This window comes from Grammomys surdaster, unplaced genomic scaffold (genome assembly GCF_004785775.1).
Source record: "Grammomys surdaster isolate TR1022 unplaced genomic scaffold, NIH_TR_1.0 341, whole genome shotgun sequence".
NCBI lineage: Eukaryota > Metazoa > Chordata > Mammalia > Rodentia > Muridae > Grammomys > Grammomys surdaster.
In genome coordinates this window covers 3525493-3537992 of record NW_021604760.1, presented here as the reverse complement: position 1 = coordinate 3537992, position 12500 = coordinate 3525493, and the positions used below count along the sequence as shown (strand labels likewise).

Below are 12500 nucleotides of genomic sequence, written 5' to 3'. Positions count from 1 at the left end.
TTGGATGATATGAAGAAGTACAGTGGATAAAGAGGAAAATATCATCAGATAGTTCAATGAGAGCTGGAGGCAGCTTCTAATAAGACAGTCTTCCATGGTCTTAGGAAAATAGACTATGGTGATGCTAGTAAAATGTCTGAAAACAAAAAGCAAACATTGAATTTCAAAAACTGTCAGATGAATAATAATTTGATTTTAAGCAAGGACTTTTAAAATAGGATTCTGTAGCTGGAACGAAATCTCTGCAGTTCTCATAAAGAGAGTGGGTCACTAGTTACCTCTGTGTCTCTCCTTTAAAAGTCTCAAGATGTCTATAGCAATCCCTCAATGTCTGTTTTCCAGATTCCATGGTTTCCCGAAGCTCTTCCCCCAGTATCAGACTATTGGTCTTTTCCAGAGGTCAAAAGCGATCAAGAAAACTATGAGTGCTGCACAGCAGCAGCGTGACCCAGTTGTCTGTAGTTAAAGTCCACTCTGCCCATCTTGCCCTGATGCTCAAACTCTCATTTGCGTGTATATAGTTGATTTGTTGTGACATATGCTTATTTTTTTTTCACGTTTCAGCCGAGGTTTTGCTCAGTCATACAAGTTCCTGACTCCATGGTTTCATTGAGGGAAATCAAATTCAACTTCTGTCATATCTTTTCAGGAACTAACATTCTAGTACAATTGAGTTTCTGCCTGCTGTGCCTATTATATAGAAAAGGCATCAGGCTCTCTTCCTCCCTCCTTCCCTCCTTTCCTCTCTTCTTTCTTTCTTCCTGTTTTCCTTCCCATCTTCTGTCCTTCCCTTGCTTTTTCTATGTCTGTAAATGTACCCACAGATTCTAGGTACCTTTCTGTAGAATCATCTTTCCTAGGCACAAGACTACAGCTTAGGCATCCATTTATCTCCAGACAAATGAGTATGAACACACTCTCACCTCTCTCACCACCACTGCCTTCTTGTTTGTTTAATAAGCAGAATAAACTTTGGTGTTTGAGTAGCCCTTTGGAGCATTAAAGGCATTCTGAGTTGTTCTGAAAACTAGACTCTGATTTATCTAAACAAAGGCAAATAAACAATGGTTCTTTTCCTGGTAATTCTGAGTAGCTAATTTGTCCAACCTCATTCTCTTCTCTGAGTCACTAAGTCCAGGGTTTATCTCTCTACCCGGGAGCTCATGTATGACACAAAGAGTATACTTTGTAAATGTTCTGCATCCTCTAATTTAGGTGATAGAAGGAGAAAACAAGTTAGAAGTAATAATGTCAACCTTTAAGCCAAGTCGAATTAGGTAATGGGACATAATAAAAGGCCTTTCCAACCAAAGCCACTTTGTTGTGAGCAGTGTATGAAAGCACACATACACACCCTAGTAACATGTATGCTGTGGTCAGTTAGTGTGCTTGTTGGGGATGTCACCGGTATGGCAGAAACATCCTCAGAAATTTTGCTGCATGCCTATGATAAGCAGCTGTCTAGTGCTCACTGTTCCACCAGGACCACCAGGCTAAGGGCTCCTGCTGCAGTACAGCATGGGTCACGTGGCTGCAGAACCCAGACATACCTCCATGCACTTCTGCACCTGTGCAAACCACCTCCCTATTGACAAAGAGAATACTTTCCCCTGGCCTGATGGGTCCAATAGATCATTTCAGCACTACTATCCTCCTGTCTCTCTCTCCTCCCTTCTTCTTGTGTCCTAGAAGCAGGTAACTATACGGCCAGGTAACTATAGTCCACATTTTCAGTACACAGATCTCCTTTGATGTTTCCTGGCCTGTTTTAAAGTAAAGCCATAGGCTAACAGGAAAAAGGAAGGCAAACTTGCCTGGTGTAATGGCTGAATGTAGACTTCATTCTCAACTCAAACTTCCTGGTATAGAGGGTAGCCCAGAGGAAATGGGCAGATTCCCATGATTAGATAGTATGGCACAGCGTATCTTCATCCTTTTATACAAAACTAGTGTAGATAAAGGGACCTAGATCAATCCTACCTGACCTCAGAGGGCCCTGGGGTTCATCTTGTGCCCAACAGTTTAACTGGGTCACAGCTTCACCATGTGACCACAGACCTGACTGAATGACTCATCTCTTACCACCATCAGGATAACCAACAGGATTTGGGCCAGATGGGCAGGAATTATATCCCTATGTAGGCTTGAATAAGAAGCATTAGCAATCTCCTGAATCATGAGAACTTGAAGAGAAACAGGTGATGTCAATAACGACACAATTGCCCCACCAGAAATTATGACCTGTTTTTGTTTTCTTTAGACATTGTATATCTAGAGTTAGTTTTGTTTTTTTTTAAGTATTTTGTAATTTGAATTTTTCAGGCTAGCTGATCAGTTAATGACAAGTACTGCTGCTCTTACACAGGATCTACAGCACCGATGTCAGGAAGTTCACAACCACCTGTAGCTCTCATTCCAGGAAAATCCGTCACCCTCTTCTGAATTCCTTAGGTGCATGCAGTTACATGTACATATTTATACACACACACGCGTGCAAACACACACACACACACACACACGGGGTGAGGGAAGGGTAGTATTAAATGAAAGTTATAATCAAATAAGAATCTAGAGATTCTAGGACAGAGAAAGATTGTGAAATAAATTTTTAGAGTTTGTGGTAAAGTGAGTTTGGGGAACACCTAACTAAACATATACGGGCTTGCAGCTCACGAAAAGCCCCCGATTTTCTTTTCTCGAGCAAAGAAACTCCTAAACACAAAACGACAAAGCTCCCATGTCCAATGAGGAGAGTGAACTCTAAAGTGGTACCCAGGGCCCCAGGGTGACAGCTCAGTTTATCTTCTGCAGAAGGGTCCTGTGAAGGGACAAGTAGCAGCATGGAGGTTTTTAAGCACACTGGCATCGTAAAGCTTCTACACACACTGCTGGGCCTTTAAAGGCTGCTTGCTCTAGCTGGGTTTTCACCCCCTTCCTGGAGAACCCCTTTATTCCTTCCTTAAGACATCTCTCCCCTCTCTACCCGTGGAGGCCTAGAACTGGTTCGCGACTCTTCCAAGCGTAGTGGATGAGAGAGCATGGCTATAAAATGATCTGTGTTCCTCCACTTCCTACCCCATTCCTTTCTCCCTGTCACTAAGACAAGGGGTCTCCTCTCTCTCTCTCTCCTACCCCAGAACTCATGTTTAACATACAAAGTACACCTTGCAAATGTCCTGCATGTTCTAATCTGAAAGATGGAAGGAGAAAACAACTCTGATAAGCACCACATTTGATGCCATTTAACACCCTCCTCCCCCCCGCGCCCCCAGCGGTCCCTGGGAGCCAATCCCTGCCGGCCCCCTCCGTTTGCTAGCCAGATCCTTTTGCTAGCTACAGTGTTTGCATTAATCAGCTGCGTAGGCTCGGAGACTGTGTGTTTTGGTGTTGTTTGTGCGTGCAATCTCGTGCTGCTTCCTGAACGCATGTGTCCCTTCCCTTCACAGCCTACTCGACACCCAGCACCTCCCCCGCAAACCGATTCGTCAGTGTTGGACCACGGGATCCAAGCTTTGTAAATATCCCTCAACAGACACAGGTGGGCCGCTCTCATCTTTTCTGTATGTGGTGCAGCTTGTTTTATTCATCAGGTGCAGTTTGATGTGTCTTGGAGCAGACCAGGTCACACATGACCCAGCTCTCTCCAGTTCCCTTCCTCCTGACCCCATCCCTCCTAGCCCTCGCCCGTCCCCGCCCCCCTAGCCATGTTCTCTCTGTGTTCTTAGGAACCATAAACAGCCTTCGTGGGATCTTTGCTTATGGTATTGGAGTAGGAGAGGAGAGCTTCTGGGCCAGACTGCTTTTGCCATGATAAATTAAGGTTGCTAGGCTGGACAGTGTGTATTCCCTCTTTGTGACAGCCATGGCTCTGTAACTATAACCAGACAAAAATGGAACCTGTTTTCCATGGTATTGAAGCAGCCACTGGGAGACCAGCCACTCCTCTCATTTTATGGCCCCAGGAAACTGGTAAACTTTCTAAAAGATGGGGCAAGGGACAGGGACAAAAGGTTTCTAAGCTCTTTATTAAGTTCCTAGTGTTAGATCCAATAGTGACCGATGGGAAACTAGCGTGCTGTAACTGGGCGTGGCTAAGCAGGAAGTCATTGAAGTTGCTGATTGAAAATAGGGTGCAGAACACCCAGAGCTGGCTGAGCACTGGAGAAAGATGCTTTGGGGTTTGTATAGGCTAAGAAGAGCTCTTCTAAAACAGGTTTAAAGTACCTGCTGTGAATCGAGATGCAGTAAACCTCTGGGCCCCAAGGCATATATGTAGAAGTCCATGAAAGAGTCTTAGGTCCACGTTTGTAGATTAAACTAATCTTCGATTTCGTAACCAGAATATGACCATAGTTGATACCAGGAAATGATTTTGTCTCTGAGGTTCTTGACATGATTTGAAATTTTCTTCAGGTTGTTCTGTGCATGCGCTTAGCATGTGATGTCGGCCGCCTAGCTTATATCTGCTCCCTCCGCGCAGGGCTCTGCCTTACTGTGCTTACCTGCAGCACTGCTTCTGATCCCCCCTACACTGAGGCAGCACCCCAGAAAGTCTAGCTCTAATCAGAAAAAGGAGGGCCCAAGAAGAGGACGGGCTTTCCTCTTGAATCTCCCACTTCTGCTGTTTCTTCTAAATCTGGCTTGCACATGGTGTCTGAGATTAAAATTCCTACTCAGTACCACCCTCCCATCAAATTCTTCCACTTATTTGTTTATTTTCCCATACTTTCAAATATTCCAATACTGTCCTGGTGGTTTGAAGTCGTACCATTGCCTGAGAACACCCATCCTAGAAGATGGGTGTTTAGCTGCGTGCTTTGGACTTCCATGTTCAGGCTCAGTGATGAGTAAGCCAACCGGCCTCCCATAGCTCCATACAAGATGGTTTTGTTTCTTTCAAAGCTTCAGTTTGCTCAGATTGATTCATTGAAAACCCAAAAAGTACAGCTCTGAAGTGTCTTGTTTGTATTTTGCATGGTATTTTATACAAACTAATTCACCTCATCTAAACTGTACATGTTCTACTTTGTTTATCTGTCTATAATGAAACTGCAGTTTTTCCAGTATTACTATTTTTTCATAAGCGCCTTCTTTAACTCAAAGGCAAAGTCTTCATGGTGTTGACCACAAAAACTTCAATTCTTAACAATCCAGATTTTGCACGCATCTGGATGAATGATGTCATACAGATCTAGTATTGGCACCTAGAACTGAATTCTTTTTGTTTTCCATTAAATATTTGGCATCATGATGACAATAGCTTAAATGTTTCCTACCACAGTGACACCTGTCACATTTGGCTTGAAGAAAGTCATTCCTAATTATTTCATGAGAAACTGTAAGAATGGAATTCTTTCTCTCTGCCCTCTATGAACCTATCTAGTCTTATATCTTAAAGTAAAATTTATATCCCCTGAATATTTTTATTTTATGATATATTACCATTTTAAAGAATAAACTGTTCAAAGTAAGTATTAGATATAAATGATAAATAATAATATACTTTAAGTACAGCTCCCTTGTGAGAAGTCATTAGTTGAAAAGATATTTTCTTACAGATGAATGTGAATGTGTGGGGCATGTGTGAGTGTGTGTGTGTGTGTGTGTGTGGTGTGTGGCATGTGTGCACATCTGTGTATGTGTCTGTGCATATATACATGCGTGCATGTGTGTGGTACTGGGGTTAACTCACAGATGCTAGGTTCTACCACTGATCCCAAGTCCTCTTTTTACTTTTCAAAAACTTTTGAGATAGGATCTAACTAAATTGCCCAGGCTAGCCTTGAACTCCTGATCCTTCTGTCTCAGTCTCCCAAGTAGTTGTACTGGGCTTGGCTTACAGGAAATTTTAAGTTTTATTTGAACAACTGTACATTCTTTATTTCCTACACAGCTTATAGCTGTTGTTAGATAGCTTTGCTGTAAGGCATGAAATTGTTATTGGCTGAAATTTAGGAAAACTTCTAAAGTTATCAGAAATTTGCTCTCTGCTGCTGTTCCAATAAGTTAGAGTCCCCCGTACAGATACTTGATTTGCTCTCTGCCTCTCTGCATGAGTAAATGTTGGAGTTACCTAGACAAATGTTTGACTTTATAAGTGCAGAAGAGCCAGGGATGGTAACCCATTCCTGTAGTCCAGCACTTGGGAGGCTGAGGCAGGAAGATTGAAAGTTCCAGACCAGCCTGGGATGGGGGATGAGACGCTGTCTCAGGACAAAACAGAAAAAATCCTGACTGAGGTTCATAAACAGATACGATTTGAAACGCTCCTTCATTTCCCTAGAACCCAGTTCCTGGTAGAAATCTCTAAGCATTCCTTATGCCATCCAATAGAGGATTGGTCTCCCATTTGTTTGCTAATTTCCACACACCTTCTTATTCTGAGATTTTCCTGATGAGTTTGAAGTTGCATAATTGCTTTGAAATCATCTATCTTAAAATACAGTTTATACACACAGTAGAACAGTGGTCATTGTTAAAAACGAAGGGCATCCAGATACTTGCCACATATGGATAAATCTAATCACATTATGTTAAGTTGAAAATGCCTATCACCAAAAGAGAAAACCTGTTTTTAAGCAGTGACTTAATTTTATTCAGTCATGATGCATGTTAATTGTGGGAAATACAGATGAGAAAAATAATAAAGTTCACCAGAAGTCTCAGAGTTAACTTTTCTATATAAACCCACCCTGGTTGTTTCTACACAGTTGAGTATATCACAAGAATAAGATCGGATTACATCCATTGTGTAGTAACCTGCCGTTCCTTCTGTGCCACAATGTATTATGACCTTCTTTCCATGTAAATTGAAAACATTGAATATTGGCTTTTATTACATCTATTCATCATCTGCAGTGATTGGTAGGGAAAGATATCATGGATAATTGAAAGCTGTTCTCCCCCCGCCCCCTTTAGTGCCAGTCTATTGTTTTCTCCAGAGAACCATCCTGTCATTGAGGGATAAATGCATCCCTCTTACACATGTAGGGACCCATTTCCATTCACACTCCTTCCAGTTGCCTGGTGCATCATACCCTGGCTTCTGGCTCTGGCTGGACATTCTGCCAAGTGATCTGCCCTCTTCTGCCTGGCTCTTCTGCTTGCTTCCTCTGCTCCTGTCATTTGGCCTTCACCTCACTCCTCCATATCTACAATGTAGTTACTCTTACTAAGAGATGTGGCCAGCTCCCTGTGGACTCTGAAAAGTCCACCTGTTCTGATAAACTCTCTCTCACTACACCCTGACATTCTTCTCCAGCAGTGCCCCATGATGGTTGATGCTAACTCATGGAAAGGCCCTTGAGTGTTTACTGTCTTTGTACACTGTTGATATGCCCCACTCAGCCCTGAATGATATAGACCTTGCCAGTCTTCAGATTTCAACTGGGGGCTATTGTAGCTGATATAGTTTGATCTCTGAAAACAAGAACTTTTAGGAACAGGCGTTTACTTAGAGCAGAAGAGGTCACATGTCACAACTGGGTTAGTACATAGGCCTACTTGTTCTCATACAGGAGGACTGAGCAGAGAGCTCATCTTGATTCGGGTTCTAGTTTAATCCAAACATTCAAATAAAATGTTTGACCTACAGAACTTCGATGAGGACAAATTCTTTACAATGAAAAATGAATTCTAACACTATTTAAAACAAGCATTTTCTCTCCACCATCAGACCTGTCATCATTTGGCATCAACAGAGTTGTGGCATCTGAAATGTTATTTAAACCCTAGGAGACTGGCTCAGCTCAGTATGATCCCAATTTGCTGTACCTTCTGCTGAATAAATCTTAACTGCCTCACCTACAGTGTGACCACCTCAGCTCAAGTTCACAGCATATGACTGAGCCTCACAGTCACCGTGAAAGGTTTCCATGGGACAAACCAAGGCAATGACATGCATTGCTTTATTTGTTGCCCACAACACCCACTCTGCCACCTTGGATAGGTATCCACAGAGAAAGTGGAGCATAGAGATTTGGAGAGGTTCTCAGTCTGCTTCCAATGTTGGAGTTATGTTCCTGAGGTCTAGCTAAGAATCTGCAAAACTCTTGAGAACTCCAACCACTTCAGCATTTGTTTTATTGCTTACTATATTTTCCAATGCCTAAAGAAAACAAGAATACCAACTGTCCTGAAGTTCTAGAGAGTTCAGTTGAAGAAACAAACATAAAGAAACAGTGGTACTATCATTAATCGTGACGCTAGTAGTGCAGTCTGTCCAGGCACTTGGGAGGCTGAGGCAGGAGGATTATGAATTTCAGCCCTGCTTAGGCTACATGGAGAGTTCTAATCTGGCCTGTGCTGCAAAAGTACCTCTCTCAGAAGGAGAAATAAGTAAATGAAAGCCATAGTGATTAGGATAAGAGGCTTCAATATCACAGAATGGCTGGAAGAATATTCCAAAGGCTAGAAGAGGCAGGAGAGACTGGGGCATTTCTCTGTCCTCATCTAAATTTTGTCTGATGATATTTTTCTTGTATATTATATCTAAACACAAACAACACACAAACACTTTTAATTCTTGCTAATCAGGTGACATATAAAATTTGAGCATCCTAAAACAGAAAGCAATGCAACTCTAACTTCCCCAGACCAAGCAGATACAATTAGAATCCTTACCTGCCACAAAATATACCAGCCAGGGACCCCCTCCCCCTCCTTTCTGAGAAATGTCCACTCGAAGCATTGTGTCCTCACTTTGCATGAAGCTCTGTGAGACTCATTCCCATGAACTCCAGCCTACTGCCTCCCTCCCTCACTCCCCCCCACCATGTGACTTCCTGGCCTCAGAAGAGAAGTACAACACAGAAGTTAAACTAAGGCTCAGCTGGAGAATTACAAAAGGAACACAGATTTCTCTGAGAGAGTAACACAGTGCCCAGTCCTGTCCCATCCTGCCCCACCCTGCAGGTGGATTTGAGCATTTCCTTAAGCTGATTGAAGAGGAACAGCAGATAAAATCTCTTCTGCTACTGACTTTGAGAAGTTACTTATTGGCTAAGTTGGTATTCTGTATAAAACGCTCAAAGCACCAAGTTTAAGGCCTATGCTCCTTACAGTTCTGCAGCTGGCATTTATTACCACTTGGCAAACTAAAGAGACAAACTAAAGAGAGAGAGAGCGAACTGGCACCAAGGTACTCAGGGAGCCAAGGCTTATCTCAGTTTCCTCCTAACTAATCTGTTTACCAAATACCATCTGATCACCTAGTTATACACAGTGAACCCTTACAGACCACTTTCTCCTAAGTTGGTTTGGTGTCAGGCCTATTTTTTCTGGGTCCAATGGAAATAATACTGAATTTGTCTCTTAGCATAGTCACTATGGCATCCATCTGTCTATCCATCCATCCACCCATCCATCTATCTATCTATCTTCTAAGGGAAGTACTTTCACAGCATTCTGCAGACCTGCCTCAGCCCCCTTCTTGTCTGTATGTTTTCTCATCCTGCCTGGGAAAAATGCTGCCTGTAATGTTTCGGCTTCTATAAGAACAGGCAACACCAACCTATCCCAACACCACCACCAGAATGGCTACAAGTGTGTGTTTTGATCTCAGGAATTGACTAGGAACTTGTTCTATCGCTTAGAAGCCAAGCGTGTAACTTCAGTGGTGGCCATGGCACTTTCTCTCTTTTTCCTCAGTAGTTCTATTTTTATAGCCTGGTTTCTTACCTGAAGTTAAGATGTGTGTGTGTGTGTGTGTGTGTGTGTGTGTCTGTGTATTATGTATATATTATGTATATGTTATACTCACATATATAAATATATATGTATATTTATGAAATATATATAAATATAAAGTATATTTAAAAGTATAAATATATGTACATAAGTTCTTATAAATACATATATACAATATATATGATAAGTATATATTATATACAAATATAAATATGATATATACATAAACATGTATATATTATATATATACTCATTCGATCTTAAAAGCATTCATTAGAAAAGATCTATTGTTGTTAACTCTATCCTACAACTTAAAAACATAGAAAACTAATTTAAAGAGGCAAAGTGATTTTCTCAAAGCACATTACCAAGGTTGTAGAGCCAGGACACAAAGCCATGTTTCTATTCTACAAGGACTCAGAGGGTCCCTCAGCCTGTAATGTTGCATGTCAGCTAACTCCCTGGCAAGCTATGTGACTTCCTTTAAAATTTTTTCAACCAATGGAAACTTTGTTTTTCAAGTTTTAATTTGGTAGCACTTTCTAGAAAGGCAAAGGAAGTGTTCTACTACCTTTTCTCAGTTCTTGTGTGCCTGCCCACCCATCACCTTTGAATATTTGTTTTTGATTTTTTTCAGCGTTTTGTTTGGAGTATAGACATGCTTCAAAATATTTGGGGATCCAGAGCTTGATGCATGCTTATAATTCCAGCATCCCGGAAATGGTGTGGTACCTGTCTCCAAAATATAAAGATAGAGGGTGAATCTTAGCTAATACAATTTAATGATTATTCTAAGAATTATGCTATGGACTGTGCAACCTCACAGGGTCAATATCTGGTAAATATTGCTGCCCCCAACATTAACATGGAATCACCAGAAAAGAAGAATGGGATGATTAAGAGATGATTTCACAAACACATGCACATACACACACGCACGCGCGCACACACACAAATTCATAGAGGATGAAGACGATATTAAAGGTGTGATGTTTGTTAAATGTGGGAGAATGGAAAGTTAGAGAAAGACTTAAGAGAGGGGCTGTGCCTTGCCATACAGTGCTTCCCTGAGCAAGGTGTCTCAAACCGTTTCCACTTACTCACCCTTTCCACATAAGCAGGTTCTGCATGACCTCAGGGTCATAGGTCTCATAGGTATATAAAGCAGGTATTCAAATCAAGCATTTGTTTATAGTAAATCATAGAGAAATGTATTATGAAATAATTTTCAGTATATTTATGATTTATTCAAGATTTCAGCAGGTTTGCATTCTAATGAAATAGATGCAATCATTTCAGATACTCCAGGATATAGACAATCTTCAACTTTTCCTGAGTCGATCAATGTTCTGGTTTTAAAATTATCAATACTTGGAATATTGCTTCTAATAAATACTTATTAACAAAATGGCAGAAGGAGGTTTAGGGCAATTTCAGAAATTGTTGGAAATTCTATCCACATACAAAGGAAAGCTCACTTAACAGATGATCTATGAAACTCAAGTCAACAACACAAAAAAGTTTTAATTAAATGCTCTAACATAACCCAGAGATATACTAATTTGATACTAGCATGCTGACAGTTGGAACAATGGCAGGAAAATATTTAAAGTCTTTGTTTTCCATAATGAAATCATTATGTTTCTGTAAGAGCAGAAAGCTTTGTGTGATTAATAAAAACACTACAATTCATAACCTGCAATAATCTTGCTCTGAGCTGAGGTGTTTCAAGTAGTGTGTGCGCAGTGTGACAATGCATGGGGCCAAGTACACACTGCACCCTGTGCAAGCCTGCAAAGATGTCCTGCGGTGCGGCATGGGCCAGTGCTGCCCAGACACCCCAGACTCATTACTCACTTGACTTTTAATTAATTTCTTGTCGTTGCATAGCTAGAAACATCCTATTTACTGTTTCCAATATTTTTAAAACCCCATGTTCAGTTTCACAACTCCATATCCATGACTCACAGGTTTAAAAAGTGGGACTACAGACAGTAGGCAGGAGTTAGCGACACTTTGATGACAGTTTGTGTAGAAGAGGAGTGCCTCTGTCAGTGGAGGTTCTGGGATAAGAGACATGTCTTTGACACTCTAATCTGATTTCACAGTAGAACAGGCACAACGCCATTAGCTTTGGAAAGGGAATGACCTGTTTTCACATCCTGCCTATGTTCCTTTGAAATCCGGCTTCTGTATCTATTTGATGAAGTTAGTAATAGTGTCTACTTACTAGGAGAAAAGCCAGTTAAGTATTGCTTAAGCTAATCAAGGTTATTTTTCTAAAAATACAAGGACACTGTTGTGGTTGTCATTGTTTGAGCTGCTGCAGGAGTCACGGAAACCCATGTGCTTTCTAACATTCCGCTCTGTCATCTCCACAATGTCATCTTTCTGTCTTCATGCTTGGTCCCCCCAATCCCAGAATCTCTGCTGCAGCTCCAAACAGCACCCCTATATCATACTCCATTGTTCTAACAATAGCAAAGTGCCAGACTCCACCTTTGTGCCTGGCTACCAAATTTCTATTTAGCTCTCATTAGCTGAAACGGAGTTCCATTTTAGTCCAATATTTAGGTGTTGGGAAAGGTAGTATAAAACTGTATTGTTTGGCTTAAATCTTGGCCCATTACCCAACACTGATCATGTTGTTAAGTCTAAACAAGTTAATTCCATGAAAGAAGAAGGCCGTCATGGTCAGACCATTAACAGTATCTACCATTTTCCCACTCTCTAAGAAGGGTCATGTACTTTTCAACTTCCCTGACAGTTCCTTCTTTTCTTTCTTAATACTGGTCTTCATATAGTTTTTTTTT

The 12500-nt window shown here is 41.2% G+C and overlaps 1 protein-coding gene across 4 annotated transcripts in view; it reads left to right on the top strand.

Annotated features, from left to right (window-relative positions):
• Positions 1–12500, top strand: part of Nfia (nuclear factor I A) — a 344375-nt gene that overhangs the window by 304921 nt on the left and 26954 nt on the right. For 3 of the 4 annotated variants that reach the window (XM_028778787.1, XM_028778786.1, XM_028778785.1), the window contains exon 10: positions 3447–3538. The exons of the other annotated variant lie outside the window; for it this stretch is intronic. In XM_028778787.1, the coding sequence (XP_028634620.1) occupies positions 3447–3538 (92 nt within the window). The remainder of the gene's footprint in view (positions 1–3446; positions 3539–12500) is intronic. 4 annotated transcript variants of the gene reach the window in all.